Source organism: Rhineura floridana, chromosome 2 (genome assembly GCF_030035675.1).
Source record: "Rhineura floridana isolate rRhiFlo1 chromosome 2, rRhiFlo1.hap2, whole genome shotgun sequence".
In the NCBI taxonomy this organism is placed as follows: Eukaryota; Metazoa; Chordata; class Lepidosauria; order Squamata; family Rhineuridae; genus Rhineura; species Rhineura floridana.
In genome coordinates, this window is record NC_084481.1 from 128408623 (window position 1) to 128421949 (window position 13327).

General features: G+C 39.2%; 1 protein-coding gene across 8 annotated transcripts in view; it reads right to left on the minus strand.

Annotated features, from left to right (window-relative positions):
• KIAA1549L (KIAA1549 like) overlaps nt 1-13327 on the minus strand; it is a 305265-nt gene that overhangs the window by 84206 nt on the left and 207732 nt on the right. For all 8 annotated transcript variants that reach the window (XM_061610513.1, XM_061610520.1, XM_061610519.1 and 5 more), the window contains 2 exons: nt 5508-5637; nt 707-1057 (listed from right to left, as the gene is read on the minus strand). In XM_061610513.1, the coding sequence (XP_061466497.1) occupies nt 707-1057; nt 5508-5637 (481 nt within the window). The remainder of the gene's footprint in view (nt 1-706; nt 1058-5507; nt 5638-13327) is intronic.

Consider the following 13327-nt stretch of genomic DNA (forward strand, 5'->3'; position numbering starts at 1 on the left):
ACTGAAATCTCCTGAATTTCAAGGCTATTCTTTAATTACAAGACCTTGTTACTCTGAATATATATCAACTCTAAGATGGAATATGAGACTCCTCTCATGAATTTGCAATATATCCCACCCATTCTGCCTGCCTAAACTTCATAGCTTTGATTCAGCATGAGCCATTTTCTATGTGGGCTTTTAATTTGACAATATACATCTGTAAATCCAGTGACTTTGCCACTAAAAACATCTGGCAAGCCTTGGTCTCTCACTCTTCTTTTCAAACTCTACCCTCACTTTTATAAACAGAAGTGAATGCTTTCAGACTTCTTGTAGTTATGCCTGAGGTATGCTGTGGCTCATTCTCATCATGCTAAATTATTGTTTAGCATGACACCCAAAGCAGGCCATTAATAAATCCTCTTTTTAAAGCTAAGTTGTTGTTTATTGTGCTTATTTTAAGAGAAGTAAATGATTTTTTATTTGGTAAAGCCAACGTTGATCATTCATCTCAAACTAATCATTCTCACAGCCCAGCACAATCCTAGAGTCACTACGTAAAATATATGATGCACAAATGAGAGACTTCCTAAAGTGCAACTACAAGACTGTAGTAAAAAATATTTTAGATACACACAAATTATGCTAACATCGTAACTAAAATCCTGAAATTCTAGTATATCAACAACAGTTCTACATATAACACATATAAGTAGTCACTTACAGGCCTTGGTAAACTGTACTGATACACTTCTGGTCTATATGTAGGCACCCACTGTATTCCCCCTCTGGGTCGAGACATGGTACCAGGAGCACTGGTCACAACTTCAGAGTATGGCAAGTGCTGTGTAGAACTGTAAGCATCTTGCTGCCTGTTCTGTCCTCCATGGCCTGCTGAGGCCAAACTAAAGGCTTCTTCCAATAACATGTGCATCTGTTGTCTGACTTCATCAATGGATGGCTGAGAACTCAAAGTTGATGTCTCTGAATGGCCTTTTGCTTGATGGGCTCTGTTATAATTTCGGGGCTCATTCACATGGTCAACATTAGTTTCTTCTATCATTTCAGGTTCAGTCTGTTGGATAAAATATGAACATTTAATGGAGACAGCAGTATATGCAAACAGCAACTACTACAATATCCAGTCAGAATCATTTTTATGTCTAAGCCCTATGCAGTGGTTACATTTGAGTTTCAAATAGTGCTACATTTTCTTGATAAACCTCATCCAGCCTGTTAACCCATATACATAAAGGATAGATATATCAGAAATCATGAAATGATTGTCCGGGTCCTCCTTCGCCATATGTATTATGCCATGAATAATACACATGGGAGGAGAATTGGTTATAGAATCATGCCATAAAAGAAGGTAGGGGGACAAAAGTCTACAACATTCCCAGTGCTTGCCTGCCTTTCTCCCTCTCCAGCTCTGCTCCCAGAGATCAGTTTTAGTCGTAACAGCCATCACTTTCGGTAGATTGCTGTTTCAGTCCTCTCAGTTCCCCTGCATTATATTACATGAGCACAAATTACATAGTTTCATAGTCCTGAACAGGATATATGACATATTTTTATTCACAGTGTGAATACTTTTCACTTAGATACATCATAATCAGATAATATGTAATCTTATAAATTTAGGCTAATAATAATTATTTAACTGTTATGGGCAACTAAACATCTATTTCCTATTGAAATTTAGAGAAAATAGCATTTCTAACACCCATTTAAATGAATTATTAGCTGTTTAACATTACAGGATGACATATATGTTTAATAAATTATGTTAGGTACCGTATGTTATAAACATATGGCAGTTGGGGGAAGCGATGATTGAACTGGAAATACCAGAGGAAATATAGCCTGCAGCTCAGCTTGTATTTGCCAGTCCCACCCAGGTACATAGCTGGGAACTGCTTGCACAGAGGCTGTTGGTGGATGAGGACTGGACTGGAAAGACACACTTCTTACGTGTAAATAGGCCTACCACCAAAGGAAGGGATGTTGCAAGCATTCCATCAGGATGCTTACAGTTAGGCACACGGATCCAGCTATACTACTAAATATTAAAAAAAGGGTTTCCAAACATCATCATGCCATCAGCTCATGAAGTAAGTCTAATAATATTTTGTTCTACTTGTTTGTATTAATATTCTAAATGGTAAATTTAAAGATTTTTTAAAGTTGTTATTTAAAGATGTTTTTAAGATGTTTTGTTTAATATGTTTTAAAGTCTTTTGTTTTTAAGACATTTTAAAGTGCTTTAGTGTTTTTGTTTGCTGCTCTGGTCTCCTGGAAGGATGGGCGGGAAATAAATGTAGTAATAAAAATAATAATAAATCACTTTGGGAGAATGCCAGTATATATAAAGCAATTTTTCCCAAATCAGAAAGCCTCAGCTTTTTCCTGAGGAACTCAGTATGACATTTTGTTTCATTTCATGTTTGTATCATGCTTTTCCTGCCAAACAGGAAGTCAAAAGCAGCTAACGATACCAAAACAAATACAGTAACATCCAAAACAAACAAAATAACATAAAAAACAAACCTAAGAATTTGAAGGGGGGAACTGAAACACTACAATAGTCAATACTAGGGAACAAATAACAGCTCATTAATGTACATTAAATTCATAAACATTTAAGTAAATTGCTAAAGTAAAAACATTTAAATAAATAAATGACTAACAATAAGCGGATTAGACAGTAAACCGACACACAGAGATTAGCATAGATCAGGGTTAGATACAAGGGCCAACGTATAACGAAAAGCCCCAATTTCAAATCTGGCCCCTCACCACAGGCCAAAACAAAAGAAAGGCGAGATGGCACATATGTTGGTATAATATATATATATTTCTCTGATGTACATTTATATCAATCAAATTGCAGCTAGTATCTTATTATCCTGGATATCTAACAAACTGTTTATCAATAACCTTTTACACTGCAGAGTTGGACTAGGACCAGGGAGGCCTGGGTTCAAATCGCTGTTCAGTCATGACATTCACTGGGTGATTTTGGAACACTGTATCTCACCCTAAGCTATTTCACAAGATTCTTGTGAGGATAAAGGAGGAAGGGGTCAAAAAGAACACCATGCACACTCTTGTGAACTCTGTGGAAGAAGCAAAGGTAGGACATAAATAAAATAAAGAAATAATAAAAACAGAAGAATGTGAGTAGAACAGTAAGTCCTTAAAGGCTTTTCTGTTGTCATTTATGTGCAATTTTATGTTATTTATTTCCTACTATTTTTTGTAGGCTGTTCTTCATATTCCTAAGATATTATTGTTATGATGTCTTATGTGTTCTGACATGAAATGTCAAAACATGAACAACCCATTCACAAATGTACGCTTGTACATATTTTTTGATGTTTCACAGTTTTCCACACCTTGTTGAATATCATGGCAAACGAGCACGCTATACTTCTGTGGACAACTAGGTTATTTATTACATCAAAAGCAATACAATCTTTATTTTCTATATTTGTGATCTGGCAAATAGCTCAACTCAGTGTGCAGCAGCACCAAAAAAGACAAATTCTATGTTAGGGATTGAATGTAAAATATGCCCTGGTGAAGAAGGTATCCGCCCACTGTTGAAAAGGGCAAGATCAGGGTCACCAACGTAGCATCCATGGGTACACACCTGCACACAGTGGCAGAGAACTCCCCGTTCCCTCTCCACCCCTTGCTGAAACTAGACTTGAAAGAAGCGTTCTGTTGTAGCCAACAGAATAAGTTGCAGTGTGGGTTTGATCACGGTATGGTGTGATGCCCATAACAGTTTCTCTGGTTTACAAAAGTAACCACTGTTGTGTGATGTCTCTGTCTCTCTTTCCACAAACTCACCAGAATTCTGCACCAAGATAATAGAGAGAGGGAACTACATTCTGAAACCTGAATTAAATTAGTTGCATATATCTACTTATTTTACCTAATTTATTTTACTTCTCCATGTTATGAAGAGGAACAAATTGCTATCTTGGGCACTGAATAACTATCCTCTGACTATTTGAAATCTTGCTCAGTCCGCCATTCTTGTCTTCTTCAAGTTTTGAGATTAACTATTCAATTGCTATATACTTTCAAAAACTGTACTTGTGTCCATAATGGCTAGGAACTTGCTTTTAAAAAGGAAAGCTGAGTTTCTCAGGATCCAGACTCCTATGCCCAATTATCCAAATCTAAACATGGTTAGAATTATTGTGAAACTGCAGAATATCAGCATAATTTAAAAAAATGAAATATTAATAATAAATCAGAGGAAGGCAGTGGTAAACCACCTCTGAATACTGCTTACCGTGAAAGCCCTATTCATAGAGTCGCCATGTCGGAATTATAGTTGTACAAAATGTATGAAAAGATTATAACCAGCTGCCTTATACCTTCATATCAATAGGCTACTTAGATTGTAACCACCTTGAGCTTTTGGGAAAGGGTTATGTGCTTGTGTAAATGTTCTAAATCTATCTATATAATATATAATAGATTTAAAACATTTACACAGGCCCATAACCCTTTCCCAAAAGCTCAAGGTGGTTACAATCTAAGTAGCCTATTGGGCCAGTCACTGCCTCTCAGCCTTAGAGGAAGGCAATGGTAAACTGCCTCTGAATACCGCTTAGTATGAAAACCCTATTTGTAGGGTCGCCAGAAGTCGGGATTGACTTGAAGGCCATTTCCATCATCATACATATAATAAAAACTGAGACATCATGCTCACGCTGCGCAGTTCACAGCATCACAGATTGGCAGTGCTGCAAACTGCACAGTGTGACTAAGCCACACTGGACTCAAGGTGGGGGGGAGGAGGAAGGAAGGCAGCCGAGACCAAGTAGACAGAGGGAGAGAGTGCAGGCATGGTGGCCTGGGTGATCATGGATTTGCTTCATGGGAGGCCTTGGCATCACTACTGTGAGGCCTCCCTTTGCTCCAGGCCGTGGGGGCAGGAGGGAGGCTGGGAAGGGACCTAAGCAGGGCATCAGTGCCATTATACGCCTGGATGGCTGGGTGAGTGGGAGGCTCATAAGTGGCCAAAACAGGGTAGCGGCAGCATTTGTCAGGGTGGTGGCGGGGGACTGCAGCAACATAGGAACAGGCAATGCAAGTGGATGAGGAGAGCAAATGGGCCTATCGCAGCTGAGGCAACCGACGCCTGCAGATATTGGGGGGTATTGCAAGGGAGGATTGGTGAAGGGAGTGAGCTGCATTGGGGGGGATGGTTATAAAAGTGCCAGGTGGGTCCAGCATCCTGTTCTCACAGTGGCCAATCAGATGCCTATGAAAAGCATGCAAGAAGGACCTAAGTGCAACAGGACTTTTTCTGGATATACAAAAGCTTAAACTTGTCCTAAAGCATCACAAATGCCTAAAATCAGTTCTAGCTTTACCTCTGAACATCTTTAAGAACTAAAAAACTATCAAGTGCATATTCACACTAGGTACATTATTTTGCTAGAACTAGCTTAATGTTTGTTATTCTTCTAATGCAACTTACACTGATTGCATACACTTACATCATATCCACTGTTGCGAATACCACGCCTTTGTCTCTCTCGTGTAACAAGAAGATCCATTTCAGTTTCTCCTGGGCTGGGACTATTCAAAGATTGCCTGCTTCGGTAAACAGAATTCTTCATCTGTTGCCTGCAGAAGAACAAAACATTAAATGAGACCAAAATAGGACAAAACAGTAGCATGCTGTTTTAATGTTTATAGTATTTACTATGCTTCAAATTATGAAAAATTACTTTAAATAGTCAATTCCAGACTCACACCCTCAAGCTTAATAGTTATGCAGATACACATTTGTTCAGTTAGACATTGGCAGCCATTGAACCAAATTATATTTTGATTGCTTCAGTGAAGATACAAGACTGAAGTACTTAGAAATTACAACTAGAATTCACTAGATAATGCACTCCAAACAAATATTGGAATTGTTTCTTCCTTGTGTATAAATCTACAGTTTCAAACTGATGCAACTATACACCAGTCTACTACTTTATTCATTTCCATATTAATAATAACCTCTGATAATGAGAGATTTGCCTAGGGTTCTTATAAATCATCCAACCCCTATGGACAACTTTTCATATAAATTAGCTAACCATTCAATTAGGTGCCAACCTTGTTCAGTATTCCAGACTTGTACCAATTGCATTGTTGGAATGAAGTCTAATCACCAAAGAGGGAGGCTAACTGACCAGAAAAATATCAAAACTGGCATCTGATTTTTAAAAAAAGTGATGTGCAAAATCAGCAAACGAAAGGACAATAAGGGCAACTGGATGGTGGCTTTTCCTAAAGCACTCTGCCTACCAGCAAACTGATTTGAAAAGTTTTCTTGCTAGCAACCTGTAACTAAATATATATAGATTTTTTTAAAAAAAAACTGCTACATGTTATAAGAGACAGTGCTCAAGAATTACTATTACACAGTTCATACCAGCCTGTGCCAACCTGTTATGGTATGGGGAAAGGCCATACATAGTTCAGTGATAAAGGGTCTCCTTTGCATGAAGAAGGTCCCAGGTAAGGCTGAGATCCTGGAGAGCTGCTGCCAGTCAGTGTAGACAATATTGTGCTGGATGGGCCAATGGTTTTAGTACAAGACAGCTTCCTAAGTTTCTAAGCTGGTGCCCTCCACCAGTTTGGGCTACAACTCCAATCAGCCCCAAATCCAGTATAGAAAAACCAGTCCCCCTAAATTTCCCAAACTTTGTTGCAGCTCTACATAGTCCATGATGAACATCAGTAAGTAGCAGCATTTAATCTAGTTCTCTAGTTAACTCCAAAGACACCAGGCAATGGTCCCACAAAAAATAAGGTTAATGGATTAATAAGTTTAATTGATCTAATAACAGAACTCAACAAGGCCCAACAGGAAGAAACAAAATCTCCATCATGCCTTTCTTAGGAGCATCCCTCTGCCCAGAATCAGCAAAGTACTGGAACTGATGCACATTTGGCTTGATCCAGCTTGTCAATTTGGATGGTACTTATACAGGCTTACTTATGTTATATATTGAAAGTGTAATTAAACCAATCTGAAGAATCAAAGTCATTCTCATGCACCCAAAATATAGAAAATGTAAATCAAGCTGTGACAGCGAACTACCCTGTGGAAACTGATGATGGATGTGGAAAAGGTGTTCATTTTCCTCTGTGACACAGATTTGACCAATAAACCAGACTAACGGCCATACTACCCTGAACACACCTGATCTCGGAAGCTAAGCAGGTTAGTACTTGGATGGGAGACTGCCTGGGAATACCGGGTGCCGTAAGCTTAGAGGACAGTAATGGTATATCACCCATGAATACCTCTTAACATGAAAACCCTATGAATATATCCAAAAAAGATTCATAGGGTCGCCATAAGTCATAGTCGAAGGCATATAACAACAACAAACATCTATCAGATGAGTTACTGAGGATATAAAATAAGAACGAGAGAAGCTAAGGTAAAAATGAAAAGCAGGGTTCCTGACCCTGCGTTAGCTGGACAGCAGACTGCTACTCCACCCCACAGGAATTAGCCTATGGGATGCTCAAGTATCTCCTTGCCTTCCATGCTATTTAACATCTATGTCAAGCCAACAGGGCAGGCTGCAAGAATATCTGAATTCCATCTCATCAGTATACTGATGACATACTGACTGCTCTTTGTCCCAGACGGTAAGGAGTCAGAGACAGAAGAGTCTCCCCCTTGGGGGTCACCACATCAGGACTGCCATGAGGATTTCTAAAGGAAATTCTAGAGGCACAATGGCAAACAATTCCATCAAGGAAAAAATGAAGAAGACAGCAGAAGAAGTCCATGTGGCTTCACAAAAACCTTAGAGATGAACTGAAAACAAAAAAGGATACAGGAAGTGGAAGAAAGGCCAAGCCACAAAGGATGAATATAGGCAGGTAGCATGGAATTGCAGAGATGGAGTCAGGAAGGCTAAAGCTGAGAATGAGCTGAGGTTAGTGACAGATGCCAAAAGAAACAAAAAAGTTTTCTTCAGGTACATCCATAGTAAAAGACAGAGAAAAGAAATGGTGGCACAGCTACTCAATGTAAATTGATAACAGATGACAAAGAAAAGGTAGAAGTGGTCAATTCCTACTTTGGCTCAGTCTTCTCCCAAAAGAGGGTCTATGACCCTCCTGCCAAATATGAAGTTGAAGGGGCAAGATTGCAGCTTGAAATTGATAGATAAACCGTCAAGGAACACCTCATCACTTTAAATGAGTTCAAATCTCCAGGGCCTGATGAACTGCATCCTAGAGTATTGAAGGAGCTGGCTGAAGAACTCTGGGAATCACTGTCTATTAGCTTTGCGAAATCGTGGAGGATGGGTGAAGTGTCGGATGACTGGAGAAGGGCTAATGTTGCCCCAGTCTTCAAAAAGGGCAAAAAGGAGGAACACAGGAACTATAGACCAGTAAGCCTGACATCGATCCCTGGGAAAAATTTGGAGCAGATTATAAAGCAGTCAGTCTGTAAGCACCTTGAAAACAATGCAGTGATTACTAGAAACCAATGTGGATTTATCAAGAACAAGTCCTGCCAGACTAATCTTATCTCATTTTTAATGGGTAACCTCCCTGGAAGACTGTGGGAATACTATGAACATAATATATCTCGACTTCAACAAAGCTTTTGACAAAGTGTCCCATGATAATCTGATTAGCAAGCTAGCTAAAAATGGGCTGGATGGAACAACTATCAGGTGGATCCACAGTTGGCTACAAAATCATACTCAAAGAGTGCTTATCAATGGTTCCTTCTCAAACTGGGGGGAGGTAATGAGCGAGGTCTCACAGGGCTTGGGCTTGGGTCCAGAGCTCTTCAACATTTTTATTAATGACTTGGATGAGGAGGTGTAGGGAATGCTTATCAAATTTGCAGATGATACAAAAGTGGGAGGAATAGCTAATACCTTGGAAGACAGAAACAAAGTGATCTTGATAGGCTGGAGCATTGGGCTGAAAACAACAGAATGAAATTTAACAGGGATAAGTGCAGTGTTCTACACATAGGAAAACGAAACCCAATGCACAATTATAAGATGGGGAATACCTGGCTCAGCAATACTATGTGCAAAAAGCATCTTGGGATTGATGCTGATCACAAGCTGAATATAAGCCAACAGTGGGATGTGGCTGCAAAAAAAGGCAAATGCTATTTTAGGCTGCATTAACAGAAGTATAGTTTCCAAACCATTTAAAGTATTGGTTACTCTGTTCGGCACTAGTTAGGCCTCATCTTGAGTACTGCGTCCAGTTCTGGACACCGCACTTTAAGAAGGATACAGACAAACTGGAAGAGGTTCAGAAGAGGGCAATGAGGATGATCAGGGGACTAGAAACAAAGCCCTATGAGGAGAGACTGAAAGAACTGGGCATGTTTAGCCTAGAGAAGAGAAGACTGAGAGGAGTTATGATAGCACTCTTCAAGTACTTGAAAGGTTGCCACACAGAAGAGGGCTAGGATCTCTTCTCAATTGTCCCAGAGTGCAGGACATGGAATAATGGGCTCAAGTTAAAGGAAACCAGATTTCAACTGAACATCAGGAAAAACATCTTAACAGTCAAGAGTGGTACAACAATGGAACCAATTACCCAGGGAGGTGGTGGGCTCTCCAACACTGGAGGCATTCAAGAGGCAGCTGGACAGCCACCTGTCAGGTATGCTTGAAGTTGGATTCCTGCATTGAGCAGGGGGGTGCACTCAATGGCCTTATAGGTCCCTTCTAACTGTATGATTCTATGATTTTGTATAAGGTAAGCAGGTCAGTTGATCTAGGAGTATATTACAGGCTAGCTTTTCCTAGTGCCCTCTGGTTACTAATGCTAGTTGGTTAACCCAAATAATGACCCAAAACTTCTGAAGAGCACCAAGTTTAGAAAGGCTGTTATAGGCTCACTCTACATGAAGTCAGATCCCCTATAAAGTACCAGTTTAAATTGAAAGTGCAGCTTTTAATTTTATATTGTTGTCTTCCTTAACCTTTTTTTTTATCTGATCGATTTATTGATTGGGAGAGCTTATTACATTGGAAAGTGTGTTATGTGTCTGTATGTGTGTTTGTGTGACAGATCTCTCTCATACACACACGAGGAAAAAATGCTCCCCTGGACTCTGCTGACCAGAGCAGACTGCTTCATATCACTTCATGATAAGGCTAACACTGTTCATGCTCAAATATCTATACATTTATTGTAGGAGTACAAAATCATTTGTTTGAGAATTCAGCGCCACCACATAATTTTCTACCCTGGAACATTAATCTGTCTGGAGAAACAGAATATCATATTGTAAATAGTACAGTTAATCACTCTTATAGCAGGTTTCATAGAAAAACTTTTCCCTAAGAGCTGTAACCACAGACTATGTTATTATATGGTATTATGATTTAGTGGCAGGGCAATAACATGCTTGTTACTGTATAATATAAAGCTATGCCTCTCCACTTGGTAATAATTATAAGAAAAATACCAATTCTTTTTATATATCCTATCCACTTGGAAAAATAAAAAGTAAACATATGAATTGGTATAGTGCAAGCATCTAAAATGTTCACACATTGAGATAATGAAACTCTCAAGTTAGAGTTATTACACATGAAGTATCAACAGACACCTCTATGAAAGCAAATGTCTGAACAAATGTGCCTTGTGTCCCAAATATACCATTAGGAGTATCCACTCTCTAGTAACACAAGAGAGAGCCTTCTCAGATTTGATACCCACGTTGTGAAATACCCTCTCAACTACAGTATGTCTTTTTTGTTTCTGTAACATGATAAAAACATGGTTGTTCACTCAAGCGTTAGAAAATAGCACAGATCAGGGATGCGTAAGGTGTATCTGCCTGTCAGAAACTGAGCGCAACAGCATTTGCCCCTTTTTAAAGTTGTCCCAAGTTGGTGACTATTACTACACCCTTAGCTAACACTGCGCTGTGTGAAGAAGTATTCTCTTTTGTATCTCATGAATATTCTAACATTGAGCTGCATCCAATGACCCTGGTTTCTAGTATGATAAAACTAACCCTCATTTGCATTTTTGAAAAATATTGTACAAAAATACACACAAGCACAAAATAAACTTTGACAATACAGTACTACTACGTCAACTGTCTAGTGAGGTGCAATCATGCAAATAATAGAACTGGGAAATAAAGGAAGAAGGGAGGAGTTTCTACTCTCTTCCTGTGCGCTATGCATAGTTTTACATGTATCTATCACGTCCCCACTTACTCACTTTTTCTAAACCAAAAAACCAAAAAGCCCTAATTTTATAGCCTTTCCTCATAAGAGTTGCTTCAGCCCCTTGATTGGTTACCCTTTTATGAAACTTTTCCAGCTTTACAATATCCTTTTTGACATGTGGCAAGCAGAACTATACAGTTTTCCAGTACGGTCACAGCACAGATAGGTATAAGGGAATTATAACATTGGCAGTTTTATTTTTAATCCCTTTCCTAATAATCCCTACAGTTAAATTTTGCCTTTTTCACAGCTGCCATACATCACGTTATCTATCACAACCCCAAGATCTCTTTCCTGACCAATCATAGCTAGTTCAGATCCCATTCATGTAAATGTGAAAGTAGGGATGGTATTCAGCTAAATCCTATTCATTGAAATGAATGAACCTAAGTTAGTCATGCCTACTTATTTCAGTGGGTCCACTCTGAGTAGGCCTAGCATTGAAACCAACCTAGGATTTTTTGCCTTCATGTGCATCACTTTACACTTGCTTATATTGAAATGCATTTCACTTTACTGCCCATTAGCCCAGTTTGGTAAGATCCTTTTGGAGCCCCTTGCCATCCCTGTTTGTCATCTTAAGTGAGTATTATCCAGAGTTTGGAAAAGTTACCTTTTTTGAACTACAACTCCCATCAGCCCCAGCCAGCATGGCCACTGGATTGGGCTGATGGGAGCTGTAGTTCAAAAAAGTAACTTTTCCAAGCTCTGGTATTATCACAAATAAGTGAGAAAATTATGGAAAACTCCTATTTCCCTTTCCCTTTCCCCATTCCTGAGAGAAATAAACTCTCTTGCTTGATGACTTTAATTGCTATTGATTCTTGAAGCTGAGACAAATGACTAATTTGTAGCTTTGGGGCAGAAGAGAAGCACTGCTATGGCCTAAGTGGCTTGAATTTTTCTTGCTTTTGGCATAAGGTCATTAACAGTTCCACCATACATAAGGTTTTAGGTGTACATGAAAATGTTTAACATGGGGATCTAACACTTAAGAATGTGCACATGTGAATCATGTGTTTCTGCTAGCATTTGAAGAGGCCTTACTGATGCCTAACTTTGAGAACCCCAACACCATTCTGATGTGCAACTCTTATATTTTGTTATAGTTCTGCTTTTTAGCACCATGGTGGAAGCAGAGAGATTTCATAGAATCATAGAATAGTAGAGTTGGAAGAGGCCTATAATGCCATCAAGTCCAACCCCGTTCAATGCAGGAATCCAAATCAAAGTATTCCCGACAGATGGCTGTCCAGCTGCCTCTTGAATGCCTCCAGTGTCAGAGAGCCCACTACCTCTCTAGGTATTTATTTTTATTTATTTATTTCGATTTCTATACCGCCCACAGCCAAAAGGCTGTCAGGGCGGTGCACAACATAGAGTAAAATACAATAAAATTACAAAGATCAGTAAAAAGCATACATATTAAACAGTAAAACAGCCTGGTATAAATTGAAAGCTAAAAAATAAATTAAGTTAAAATGCCTGGGAGAATAAAAAGGTTTTAACCTGGCGCCGAAAAGATAAAAGTGTAGGCACCAGGCGTACCTCATCGGGGAGACTGTTCCATAATTCGGGGGCCACTACTGAAAAGGTAATTGGTTCCATTGTCGTATGGCTCTAACTGTTAGGAAGTTTTTCCTGATGTCCAGTCGAAATCTGGCTTCCTGCAATTTGAGCCCATTATTCCGTGCCCTGCACTCTGGGATGATCGAGAAGAGATCCTGGCCCTCCGTGTGGCAATCTTTCATGTACTTGAAGAGTGCTATCATATCTCCCCTCAGTCTTCTCTTCTCTAGGCTAAACATGCCCAGTTCTTTCAGTCCTTCCTCATAGGGCTTTGTTTCCAGTCTCCTGATCATCATTTATTTAAAGTATTACTCAAAGAAAAGGGCCCAGGCTAACTTTTAAAAATAAAATAAAATTTGGACATTTTCTTCCTGCATAACTTTTTTTTTAATAAAAAGTCTCATAGCAGCATCTGATATCACTGGCAGATAGCACATGTGTGCCCTTTGGTAGGATGTCAACACATTAAAATGATGGCAAATGGCAAGAAATACCTCTTT